The sequence below is a fragment of the Camarhynchus parvulus genome, chromosome 1, assembly GCF_901933205.1.
Source record: "Camarhynchus parvulus chromosome 1, STF_HiC, whole genome shotgun sequence".
Taxonomy (NCBI): domain Eukaryota; kingdom Metazoa; phylum Chordata; class Aves; order Passeriformes; family Thraupidae; genus Camarhynchus; species Camarhynchus parvulus.
This window is the reverse complement of record NC_044571.1, coordinates 2,019,298-2,032,594: the sequence shown is the minus strand read 5'-3', so window position 1 is coordinate 2,032,594 and position 13,297 is coordinate 2,019,298. Positions and strand designations below refer to the sequence as shown.

The 13,297-nt window shown below is 52.7% G+C and overlaps 1 protein-coding gene across 1 annotated transcript in view; it reads right to left on the bottom strand.

The window, feature by feature from the left end:
* Window positions 1-225: 225 nt before the first annotated feature.
* RUNX1 (RUNX family transcription factor 1) overlaps window positions 226-13,297 on the bottom strand; it is a 90,018-nt gene continuing 76,946 nt past the window's right edge. The window contains 3 exon segments of the mRNA XM_030959259.1: window positions 226-540; window positions 542-866; window positions 4,304-4,465. Coding sequence (XP_030815119.1) covers window positions 375-540; window positions 542-866; window positions 4,304-4,465 — 653 coding nt within the window. The 3' untranslated portion in view covers window positions 226-374.

Below are 13,297 nucleotides of genomic sequence, written 5' to 3'. Positions count from 1 at the left end.
GGTTTTAAGTCTTAAAAATAGCAGTGAACCGAAACTCTCTTTCAGGGCTGTGGAGACCTTCAAGCCCAGGCACGCTGGGAAGCCACAGGCCTGGAATCAGGCTGGATGCCCTCTTACCCACCCTCGCTACCTCTGCACCACCAGCTGGGGCGTCCTCCTTCCCAGAAGCTCGTTCTCCTGCCGGGAATCCTTCACCAGGGCCCGGCAACGAGAGCCACCACCCCTGGGAGCGCTGACTTCCCAAGGGTTTGCTCCTGAAACTCGTGGATGAACGCGGCAGGGCCCGCGGGGAAGTTTCTGGGATCCCTCTGGGCGCCGGGCAATGGGAAGTGCGTTAGTCCTGACCCTCGAGCTCCATCCTGACCTCCTCATCCTCAGTAGGGCCTCCACACGGCCTCCTCCAGCCTGGCCGTGCTGGCCATGTTGGTGGGCGAGTTGCTGTGGCTGCCTTCGGCCTCCACCACGTCGCTCTGGTTGGGCAGGCTGGGGTTGAGCAGCGCGGAGCCCGTGGAGGCGTTGGTGCAGGGCGGGTGGATGCGGCGGCGAGCGCTCCCCGCCCGAGATCATGGAGAACTGGTAGGAGCCGGCCGAGGTGCCGTAGTACAGGTGGTACGAGGGGGAGCTGGTCTGGAAGGGGCCGCCCTGAGCCTGGGAGGAGCCGGGGTAGGGCGGCGGGAGGTACGTGTGGTACCTGGAGGCCGTGGACATGGCCGACATGCCGATGCCGATGGCGGAGCTGACGGGCGTGGGCGTGTAGGTGAAGGCGCCCGGGTAGTGCATGCGTGGGTCGGAGATGGACGGCAGCGCCGGGAAGGAGCGCTCGATGCCCACCCGGGGGTCGCTGAACGCCGTCAGCTCAGACGCTCCTGGGGAAGGGAAGGGAGGGAAAGGAATGTTATGGGATGGCCAGAATTAATGAGGTAAGGAGGAACCTCTGAGATCATCCAGGCCTAGCTGCGCCCCGTGCCCAGCTTGTTGTACTGAGTGCCACGTCCATGCCTCGGCGCACCGCCAGGGATGGGCACTGCAAAGCTCCCTGGGCAGCCCCTGCCAAGGCCTGAGCTCCCTTTCCATGGGCAAATTGCTGCTGCTGTCCCAGCTGAGCCTGCCCTGGCCCAGCCTGAGGCCGTTCCCTCTGCTCCTGTCCCTGTGCCCTGGGAGCAGAGCCCGACCCCCCCGGCTGTGCCCTCCTGGCAGGGACTTGTGCAGAGCCACAAGGGCCCCTGAGCCTCCTTTGCTCCAGCCTCAGCCCCTTCCCAGCTCCCTCAGGAACTCTCCAGCTCCTTCCCAGCTCCTTACAGAATTCCTGGGGCTGGCAAAGCCCTGCCAGCCCATGGAGTGCCAGCTGTGCCCCATGGGCACCTTGTCCCCAGCCCAGAGCACTCAGTGCCACCTCCAGGGCACACCTGCAGGGATGGGCACTGCAAAGCTCCCTGGGCAGCCCCTGCCAAGGCCTAAGTTCCCTTTCCATGGGCAAATTGCTCCTGGTGTCCAAGCTGAGCCTCCTCTGGCACAGCTCCTTTCCTCTCGCTCTGAAATGCTCCACAGGAGAGTCAAATCCTGCTCTGCTTTCTGTGACATCCATGGAATTATGTCCAGTCCCATCCTCTCTTTCCCTGCCCAGATTAAACAAGAGCAGCAGATCCTCTTTAGGAAGGATCCTCATCGTGACTCAGGTTAATGGAAGGTCTCATCCCCTGAGCTGGCAGCTCTGCCTGGTTAAGATAACAACGATAATTACGAAAAAAAATCTTTCCAGAAGAAAGACAACTTCTCCTGGCAGCCAAGGCGTGGAGTCTGCAGCCGAGGAGCCGTGTGCTGAAGGAAATACTCCTGAGGAGGAGCAGAGGGAAAACAAAGCTCTTGGCTCTCCCCAGATTCCAAGCTGGAGCAGACTGAGTCTGGGATTCTTGGAGCAGACACACTCCAGAGCCAAGCTCTGAAAGCTCATCAGGACACATCAGCCCACCTTGAGGAGCCTCAATTTCTCAGAAGAGCTCTGAACTTGCTCTTTGCTTCCTTTAGAATTTGCCATCCTTTTTTTTTTTTTCCCTGGAAAATTAATGGGAACACATTTCATTCCCCTAAACCCCATCACCTTTAGGTTTAACATGGGGAAACACAGGATGGAATGGAGCAGCTGGAGCTCTGCAGGAGGCAAGGTTAAGGTGGCATCTGCCAGATTTTAAATGTTGTTTCCACACCTCATTCCTGAGAAACTTCCTAAAAACCGCCTGGATACATTGTTAATCAGAGGAGGGTTCGTTCTGCCCTGGCAAAAAGCAGAGTAGTGACATTTAATGTCAAGACGGTTCAAATATATCCCACATTGTTGTTTTTTCCTTGGAGACACCAGGTCTTAAGTTGGGAGGGCCTAAAATCCTCCTCAAATTTGCTCTTTGTTCTTCCAAAGAGAAGATTTTTTTCAAGTGTGGGTGACAGAAAAGGTTGTGACGGATTCTCCCAGGAATGCTGAATGACATTTAATGTAAGGAATTAGAGCAGGTAAAGAACGAGGCTGACGTGGGAACAAAACCTTTCCAGGTTTCTTCACAAGGCATGGAGAAACTCTGCCAGCTCCAAGGAAAATCTCTCTGGCCATGGGCAGAAAAAGCAGCTCTGTGGAGAAGGACCTGGTGGAAAACTAAGGGGAATTCTAAAATTTTAAAATCTTGATTTCTAATTCTGTATAAATAAAGAATGAGAAATTTTACAGGTTTCTTTTAAAAAGAAGAAATGGCTTTTTCTGAAAAGTTCCCCGTGTTTCCAGTCCTCTCTACAATGCACTTATCACCCAGACCTAGCAAATAATTTAGATTTGGTGTGAGGCTTTCAAAGCAAGCTCTACATGACAACAGCAGGGCAGGCTGGAGCACGTTCAAGTGGTTCCCTCTGATCTCAGAAGAAACCCTGAGCTATCAAACAAGAGCAAGATGTGGAGTTAAAGGAGGGATTTTTGCAAAAGCTGTATGCAAATCAGAATGATATGGCTCTCACTCATTTCTAGAAAATTCCTGCTGCTGCACACACAGACTGCTGCAAGATGTGCAGGTCAGGGTGGAATTGGGGTGGATTTCACTCCCAGTTTTCTGGTGGCTTCTAAAGCTCTGCAGGACGATTTGATGGACATGGGGAAACAAGAAAATCCAGCGCAACATCTAAAATGCCCAACCCCACCATCCTGCAGCCAATGTCCACTCAAAACCTACTGTGCTCTGCTCTGGATTTAGGGGGAGGGAAGGAAGTAGAGCTGCAATACCTTGGAATGCCATCCATTCCTTGGCAATGTGAATCACTTTAATCGCTCCCTACACCTTCAAAGTGTTGCTTTTCCTCCCTTTCCTTCTTTTTTCACAGTGCTCAGTTGAGCTGCCAGCCCCAGGAGCAACCCTGGGATAGTGGGAAGTGTCCCTGCCCCTGGCAGGGAATGAGCTGGGCTTTAAGGTTCCTCCCACCCCAAACCCCAAATCCCAGTTTGGGATTCAGGTTGGACACCAGATGGAACTTCCTCCTGGAAAGGGGGCTCAGGCCTTGGGAAGAGCTGCCCAGGGAGGGGGTGGAGGTGACCAGGGAAGGGCTGGAGGTGGCACTCAGTGCTCTGGGCTGGGGACAAGGTGGGGATGGGGCACAGCTGGGGCTTGATGACCTTTGAGATCTTTCCCAGCCCAGTCTGGGATTGGTTTATCACAACACACCTCATTTGTTAAAATTCTCTGTTTATTACAATTCTCTGTTTCTCTGCTCTTCCCACAAATCCCCCAGAACCTCGGAACGAGCTTTGCCAGAGAGCCCCTGAGGGGCTGGGGCAGCACCTGGGCCACCAGTTTGTCACCAGGGAAGGTCCCCTTGGTGTGGAGAACCCAGGGCTGGGGACAGGGCCACCAGTTTTCCACCAGGGAAGGTTCCCTTGGCTTAGGAGCAGCAGGGCTGGGGACAGGGCCACCAGCTTGTCACCAGGGAAGGTTTCCTTAGCATGGAGAAGGCAGGGTTAGGGACAGGGCCACAGGTTTGTCACCAGGGAAGCACTCCCTTGGCTTGGGGGCAGCAGGGGTAGGGACAGGGCCAGCAGTTTGCCAGCAGGGGAAGTGTCCCTTTGTCATGGAGAGCCCAAGGGTTGGGGACAGCGCCACCAATTTGCCACCAGGGAAGGTCCCCTTGGCACGGAGAGTCCAGGGGTTGGGACAGCAGTTTGTCACCAGGGAAGGTCCCCTTGGCTTGGAGGCAGCAGGGGTGGGGACAGGGCCACCATTTTTCCCCCGGGGGAGTGTCCCTGTGTCCCTTTGTCCCGGGGGCGGCTCCTTACCCGAGAGGCGGCTGGAGAGCTCGGCCGTGAGCGAGGTGATGCCGCCGGCCCGGCCAGGTGAGATGGGCGTGGCCGGGTGCACGGCGGGCGTGGCCATGGAGCCCAGGTACTGGTAGGACTGGTCGTAGGACCAGGGCGGCGAGGGCTGCACCTGCCGGGAGTCTGCAAGCACAAACACACCCATGGTTCCTTTCTATAACATTATTTTATTTTATTTTATTTTATTTTATTTTATTTTATTTTATTTTATTTTATTTTATTTTATTCTATTCTATTCTATTCTATTCTATTTTTTATTTTATTTTATTTTTTATTTTATTTTATTCTATTTTATTTTACTTTATTTTATTCTATTTTATTTTACTTTATTTTATTCTATTTTATTTTATTTTATTTTATTCTACTTTATTTTATTTTATTTTATTTTATTTTATTTTTTATCTTATCTTATTTTATTTATTTATTTTATTTTTTATCTTATTTTAATTTAATTTAATTTATTATATTTAATTTAATTCAATTTTATTATTTTATTTTATCATATTATTTAATTTCATTTAATTTTATTCTTTTATTCTTTTAGCTTATTTTATTTGATTTTATTCTTGATGTTAGTTTATTTCATTTTATCTTATTTTATTATTTCATTTCATTTCATTTCAATTTTTTTTCCTTGCAAAGCTTTTTTGCTGTTTCCCATTAATACCAGGCAGGAAAAATTACACACAAAATTACACACAGAATCACTGGGTCGGAACAGACCTTTAAGGTCATTGAGCCCAACCCATGACCCAACACTAGAGAAGAAGAAAAGGAAAATTAGATTAAAATTTCCAAGAGGAAAACTCCTCCTCAGTCTTTGGGGCTGTGTGTCCACAGCTCTTTTAGCCAAAAATTGTCATGCAGGGCATCAAGGAGACCTCAGAGCCCACCCAGAGCCACCCCTGCCATGGCAGGGACACCTCCCACTGTCCCAGGCTGCTCCAGCCCCAGTGTCCAGCCTGGCCTTGGGCACTGCCAGGGATCCAGGGATGGAATTCCATCCCAGCCCTGCCCACCCTGCCAGGGAACAATTCCTCATTGCCAAGATCCCACCCAGCCCTGCCCTCTGGCACTGGCAGCCATTCCCCCCTTGTCACTGCAGTTCCTGGGGGATGCAGAATCTATAAAACCACCAAGGGATTCTTTTCTGCCCACAGGACCCCTTGGGATGAGGTTTGGAATCAGAGGAGCCCAAAAAGGACTTGGTCCAAATCAGTTGCCTCAACTCTTTCCTGCTTGATTCATTTTGCAGGTGAAGATGAGATTTTGAAATATCTCATTTTTGTATAAATCAAAGTAATCAAAGAGTTTCCTCTCCCCTTTACGCACCCAAATTTTCCCCTCTATTTTTAGTAAAATCTTTTCTATTTTCTTCAGCTTTAAGAGCATCCTTCTGCAGCTCCTTTAAGACAATTGCCTTGGTTGAAAGAAAACCAAATGCTGGATGATCTGCACGCAGATAAAACTGATACCAGCTAGGAAGGGAAATTTCCCAAGTCTGAGATGAAGACTTTGATCTCCCATCAGAAAGCCCATCTGGAAAATATTCTTTTGTTGTTCTTTAAGGAGATGAGTTTTACATTTTGTTTGTTCCATCTGTTTACAAGGCAGGATTTATCCAAAACCCCCAGCTTCTCAAAAGCCACTGCTGAAGCTGCAGATTGAAGTTGGATTTTTCTGCTGAGTAATAAGTTCAAATCCAGATATTATTATTATTTAATTTTTTTTTTTCATGCAGCCATCCTTCAAAATAAAATCAGTTGTCTCAAGTTGGTAAAAAAGCAACATCCAACTGCATGAAATGGGCTTCAGGAGGAACAAGAAGAGCACAAAAGCTGTCGTGTTCTGGATTGCAGCATCACCTGGTTGTTAATTTATGGTCAGAGTTGATTCAAGGGCACAGGGAGGGACAGGAGGGAATCCAATCTCCGGGGGTGCCATTAAAACCAGCACCCCAAAGCGTCCCCAGAGCGAGCCAGGCCTGGGGTGACACTGCAGCTTTTGGTTCTGAAATGGGGTTCACGCAGCCGCAGCGCCTGAAGTTCAGCAGGCAGCCCATGGATTTCAGGACCTCTCCCAAGTGCTGGAATCCCAGGAGCAGAATTCCAATAGGGAATCCCAGGCAGGGCATGGAAAGTGCCTTGCCCAGTTCTGCCCAGGAGCCCTGGCTGTGCTCTGCCACGGGTCCCTCTGTCAGCCCCTTTTTGAGGGCTCTGCTCAGCTGCGCCCCAGAATCCCAGAATCCCAGAAGGCTGCAATCCCAAAATCCCAGAATCCTGGAATCCCAGAATTCTAGAATCCGGGAATCCCAGAACACCAGAATTCCAGAATCCTGGAATCTCAGAATCCTGGAATCCTGGAATCTCAGAATTCCACAACACCAGAATCCCAGAACCCTGGAACCCTGGAATCCAAGAATCGCAGAATCTCAGAATCCCAGAATCCCTGAATTCTAGAATTTCAGAATCCTGGAATCTTGGAATCCCAGAATTTCAGAATCCCAGAATCCTGGGTTCCCAGAATCTCAGAATTCCAGAATCCTGGAATCCCAGAACCCTGGAATCTCAGAATCCCAGAATTTCAGAATCCTGGAATCTTGGAATCCCAGACTTTCAGAATCCCAGAATCTTGGAATCCCAGAATTTCAGAATCTCGGAATTCTAGAATCCTAGAATCCTGGAATCCCAGAACACCAGAATTCCAGTATCCCAGAATCCTGAAATCTTGGAATCCCAGAATCCTGGAGTCTCAGAACCCCAGAATCCCAGAATCCTGGAATCCAAGAATCCCAGAATCTCAGAATCCCAAGTCAGAATCCCAGAACACCAGAATCCCAGAATCCCGGAATTCTAGAATCCTGGAATCTCAGAATCCTGGAATCCTGGACTCTCAGAATCCTAGAATTCCACAATCCCAGAATCCTGGAATCTCAGACTCCCAGTACCCCAGAGTCCCAGTACTCCAGAATCCCAGAATTCCACAATCCCAGAATTCCAGTACCCCAGAGTCCCAGCATCGCATGGACACAGTAAGAAGGTGCAGGACAAGATGGAGGCAGCAGGATCTTGTCACAGATTTACGGAACACTGCGAGAAGAGCGGATTGAAACCTGGTTTCTTTCTTTCAGTGCCACTGAAATGAGCACCCAGGATGGGTGAGGTTGGAGGGACCCTGGGGGTCACCGGTGCCACCTCTGGGTCACCCCAGAGCCCAGGGATTGTGGGATTCTATTCTGGAATGCCCCAGGAGGAGATTCCAGCCCCTCTCTGGGCTCTGCTCCAGCTCAGACCCTGCCCAGGGCACAAGTGGTGCCTCCTGTGCAGGGGAATTGCTGGGCTCAGGCCCTGCCCGTGGCTCTGGGGCCATTGCTGGGCCTGGAGCAGAGCCTGGGCCTGCTCTGACCTCTGCACACAGGGACAGACACAGGGACAGACACAGGGACAGACACAGGGACAGACACAGGGACAGCCAGGGACAGACACAGGGACAGACACAGGGACAGACACAGGGACAGACACAGGGACAGACACAGGGCCAGGCAGGGACAGACACAGGGCCAGGCAGGGCCGGACACAGGGACAGACACAGGGACAGACACAGGGACACACAGGGACAGACACAGGGACAGACACAGGGACAGGCAGGGCCGGACACAGGGACACACAGGGACAGACACAGGGACACACAGGGACAGACAGAATTCCAGAATCCCTGGGTTGGAAGAGACCTCCAAGCCCATCGAGTCCAGCCCAGCCCCAACAGCTCAACTGAGCCCTGGCCCCCAGTGCCACATCCAGGCTTTGTTAAACACACCCAGGGATGGGGACTGCACCACCTCCCCGGGCAGCCATTCCAGAACTTTCTCACCCTTGCTGCAAAAACCTTTTCCCTGCTCTCCAACCTGTATTTCCCTTGGTGCAGCTGGAGGCTGTGTGCTCTTGTTGTGTCAGTGCTGCTGGAGAAAGAGCCCAGCCCCAGGTGAGCACAGGCACCTTTCAGGAGCTGTGCAGAGTGATGGGGGCAGCCCTGAGTCTCCTTTTCTCCAGGCTGAGCAGCCCCAGCTCCCTCAGGGGTTCCTCTCAGGGTTTGTGTTCCGAGCCCCTCTCCAGCCTCGTCGTCCCCTCTGGATGTGCTCAGTGTCCCAAGGTCCTTCCCAAGCTGAGGGGCCAGAGCTGGGCACAGCACTCCAGGTGTGACCCCAGCAGTGCAGGGACAGAATGGCCTCCCTGCTCCTGGGACAGCCAGGGACAGACACAGGGACAGGCAGGGACAGACACAGGGCCAGACACAGGGACAGACACAGGGCCAGACACAGGGCCAGGCAGGGCTGAGGCCCCTCTCTCTCCCTGGGCTCCTCTCCAGGCTGAGCAGCCCCAGCTCCCTCAGCCTTTCCTGGGCACGGAGCTGCTCCAGGCCCTTGCTCAGCTCCAGGAGCTCCTGGCCCTGCTGTGCTGAGGAGCCAGAGCTGGGCACAGCAGCCAGAGGTGCCCCCAGGGTGGGCACAGGGGCAGGGGCAGCCCTGACCTGCTGGCAGTGCCCATCCCGATGCACCCCAGAAGGAAAAACATCAGTGCACAAAAGCTGCATCTTGACTAAAAAGCAAATCATGAACCGAAATCTCTGCAAGAACGCCCACTAAAATCCTGGAAGTCCCTGACCTGCCCCATCCATTTCCTGTTACCTTCACCTCTGGGGTTCCTAAAGCAATGCCAGCAGCCCCAGAGACCCCCTTTATTAATCTCCTCATCCCATTAAGTCTCTCTTAAGTGAAGGTTCAAACGACCAATCAATGTTTTGTCTTGGTACCTGCATTCCCAATCCCTGAACTCGCTCTTAAAGATTCCCTTTTTGCCATCAGCCTGGTTAAGGGCCTGCACTCTACTGAGGGTTAATACAGTGAATTATAGATGTACACACACGAAAGCAGGTTGTGCTGATAACCCTAGGCACCACCCTCCCAGTTCTTCTCAGTAAAAAGTGGAGAAAAACATCCCTGGAATTGCATTTTTATGGCCCAATTTCAGTACCAAGAGGCAAACCCAGCTCCCAGCAAAGTTTGCATTTCCAGCTGCTGGATCAAGGGCCTCAAACAATATTTTATTTTTGAGGATATTTGCTTTCCTTCAGTTTTCAGGTTTCCCAAAATTAAACTGGAATGGGTTGGAATTGAACCCATAAAAAAAAAGCAACAAAGTCATTCCTGCTTTCCAAATAAAGAGGGTTCAGGAGCTGGCAGCTTGGCATAGGGAACTGAAGTGGTTGAAGTTAATCTGGTGAAAATCTGCTGCAAATAAACGGGAGTTGCTTCCCAACTGGGAATATCTGTGAAGAGATTTCCAGGCAGAGCTACTTCAACACAAATAACCCGAAGAGTTTTGGGTCCGCACAGTTTTCAAGCCAAACAGGATCCCCCAAATCACTGAAAAACGGCTCAAAACAACACAAAACCAGGGAAATCCGTGCCCAGTCCTCCCAGCGCTTCTCCCACTAGCGATTACTTTCCATTTTTGCTTTTTATGGTGTGAGAAAACGCATTTCAAACGTGAAAACAGTTATTAATCGCAGCCAGCCCCTGCAGGGCCAGAATTATGGTGCAATAATTCACACCTCTCCGTGCAGTCAGGAGCTCTCCCGTGCCCTTCCCTCCCGCCTCGCACCCCATTAAGCACCGACTGTTGAACCATCATCTGTCGTGCCTCGGCTTGTTTCATTGCGCCGCAATCGCCGCCTTCTGCGGGCGCTCAGCAGCTGTAATTAACAGCTGTAATTAACAGCTGTAATTAACCCGCGCAGATGTTGCGCAACCTTTAACGATTTAACCAAGCGCGCTCTGGGGGGAGGGACGGCAGTGAAGAAAACTACCGAGGAGAGCGGGTCTCCCCTTCGCGGGGTGCTCGGGCTGCTTTCCCGGCTGCTTTCCCGGTTGTTTCCCAGCTGTTTCCCCAGATGTTTTTCCAGATGTTCGCTGGCCCAGCTGTGCCCGCGGGCTGCAGTTGCGCGCTGTGGCCGCTGGGTGGCGCTGGCGCTCTGGGCAACCCCGGCCCAGCGGAGACCCCCGGACCCCCTGAGCCCCCCAAAAACCCCTGAGCTCCCCTGGACACCCCTGAGCCCCCCCAAAAACACCCCTGAGCCCCCCAAAAACCCCCTGAGCTCCCCTGGACCCCCCTGAGCCCCCCGGACCTCCCTGAGCCCCCCAAAAACCCTGAGCTCCCCTGGACCCTCCTGAGCCCCCCGGACCTCCCTGAGCCCCCCAAAAACCCCTGAGCTCCCCTGGACCCCCCTGAACCCCCTGAGCCTCTCAAAACCCCCCTGAGCCCCCGGACCCCCCTGAGCCCCCAAAACACCCCGTGAGCTCCCCTGGACCCCCCTGAACCTCCGGACTTCACTGAACCCCCAGGCCCCTCTGAGCCCCCCCGGACCCCTCCCTGAAGCCCCCGGATCCTCCTGAACCCCCTAAACCCCCTGACCACCCCCGGACTCCCCTGAGCCCCCCTTGAGCTTCCCCGGACTCCCCCTTGAGCCCCCCTGAGACCCTCCGGACCCCCCTGAGCTCCTTCGGACTGCCCTGAACCCCCCCTGAGCCCCTCCTGAGCTCCCTGAGACCCCCGGACCCCCCTGAACCTCCCAAAACCCCGAGCTGCGGCTTCCCCGAGCCCTCACAGCGCTCTGGGAACGGCTCCTGCTTGTTCCCAACCGGGAATTGCCCAAAAACGCAAATCCCTGCGGCTCAGGGCACTGTGAGAGTCCAAGAGAGGGACGCACAGGAGGGGGCACGGAATGATGGAATTCCTGAGTGGGAATAAACCCCCAGGGACCCCCCAGTGCCACCCCAGACCCCACCAAGCCCAGCCTGGGCATCCCTGGCAGCTCCTGGAGCTCTGGCAGCCTCGGGGCCGTGCCCATTCCCTGGGCAGTGCCAGCACCCTCTGGGCAAGAACCTTTCCCTAAAACCCAACCCAAACCCCTCCTGGCCCAGCCCCAGCTGCCCCTGGGTGCTGTCCCTGTCCCAGAGCAGAGATCAGAGCTGTCCCTCTGAGGAGCTGCAATCCCACTGAGTCTCCCCTCAGTCTCCTTCCCTCCAGGTGCACAATCCAAACCCCTGAGCCTCTCCAGGATGGCCCTGCAGGCCCTTCCCCATCCTCCCAGCCCCACATCCAGGTGGATCCACCCAGACCTGGAGCCATCCCTGCTCAGCAGGCCCTGCCTGGGCAAGGGGGACAAACAAACACCTGCCAGGGACAGGAGCCTTTCCTGTCCTTTCCTGGGTGTGACACTGAGCTGAGTTTGGCTCCCAAGCTGTTATTGAGAGCCCAGGACAAAATGCAGAGTAACCTGATCCATTGAATGGTGTCGTGCTCAGGGCAGGGGGTGCAAAGAGGAGATTTAAGGTCCCTTCCATCCCAAACCATTCTGTGACTGTAAGAACTTCCTTCACACCTCACAAGATGAAGGGTCAAGGCCTCTGCCAAAAACACAGCACAGCTCCTGAGCTCTCACAGGACACTGGAAAGCTGCCCCAAAGCACAGAGGATGCAGAAATCACTGGGACACAGAAACAGAAAGTTTCTGGGATGGTAATTAGATGGTAATAGAAAGTCCTGGGATGGTAATTCCACGTGATTCTGTTTTGGAGGGGGCACAGTGTAAGGCAAACCTCATGGAATCCCAGAATCCCAGGCTGGTTTGGGTTGGGAAGGACCTTAAAGCCCACCCAGTGCCACCCCTGCCATGGCAGGGACACCTCCCACTGTCCCAGTGTCCAGCCTGGCCTTGGGCACTGCCAGGGATCCAGGGGAATCTTCAATTTCTCTTGGGAAAATGAAAGGATCCCTCCAAAAACCTTGTTATCCTGCCAGCCCTAGGAAGCCATAAACCAGCAATTTTCCCTGGGTGATTCATAAACCCCAGGTCAGATTTTTCCTTGAGGCCACAGCAAAAACCCCCTCCCTATTTCACCGTAACAAACAAACCAACCACACCACGCTGGCTAAAAGGAAACCCCCCACAAGATCTTTATATCCTGACCAGAAAATGCCACGTTAAAAGCTCCAAACCCAAAGCAGGTGACAGATCCTGGAGCACCGGGGGCTGCCAGGGAGTGTGAATGTGGCTGAGCCCTGCTGTGGTTCTGGATTGCAGGGAGAGCTCCGTGTGTCCCTGTGTCAAAAATAGGTTAGAAACTGCTGTAAAATAGCTGATGGATCGTTAAGCATGTACTGTTAGTTTGGTTATTTTATTGTAAAAGGGGTTAATGGGTAGTTTAAGAAATAAGGTACTCAGTGTACCATAACACCCCTCAGTGAAGTGCGCCATGAGCCGGCCTGGACAGAACTGTCATGGCCAATCAGGCCTAAAACCTCCATGCAAATGAAGGATCCAAACAGAAAGCAATCCAGAGGGACAAAAAACAGCATGAAAAGGGGCCTGTGACCCAGGGAATCCATGTTGCTCCATCTGGGACATCACTACAGGCCTTGCAGCACCCTAGAGGGAACGTTCCTGCTCGGCCCAGGCCCCCTGGCTTCAGGCCTTTCTTTTTAGTGTAATAAATGCTGAAATCACTTCAGTACGAGGAGCCTGCTCTCATTTTTAACATGTACTGTTATTTTGGTTACTGTAAAAGGGGTTAAAAGGGGAGTTATAAGAAATAAGGTACTCAAGGTACCATAACACACCTCAGTGAAGTGCACCATGAGCCGGCCTGGACAGAACTGTCATGGCCAATCAAGGCCTAAAACCTTCATGCAAATGAAGGATCCTAAAGGAAACCAATCCAAAGGGACAAAAAACAGGATAGAAAGGGGCCTCTGACCCAGGGAATCCGTGTTGCTCCATGTGGGACATCATTACAGGCCTTGCAGCATCCTTGAGGGAACGCTCCTGCTCGGCCCGGGCCCCCTGGCTTTGGGCCTTTCTTTTATTATAATAAATGCTGAAATCACTTCAGTACGA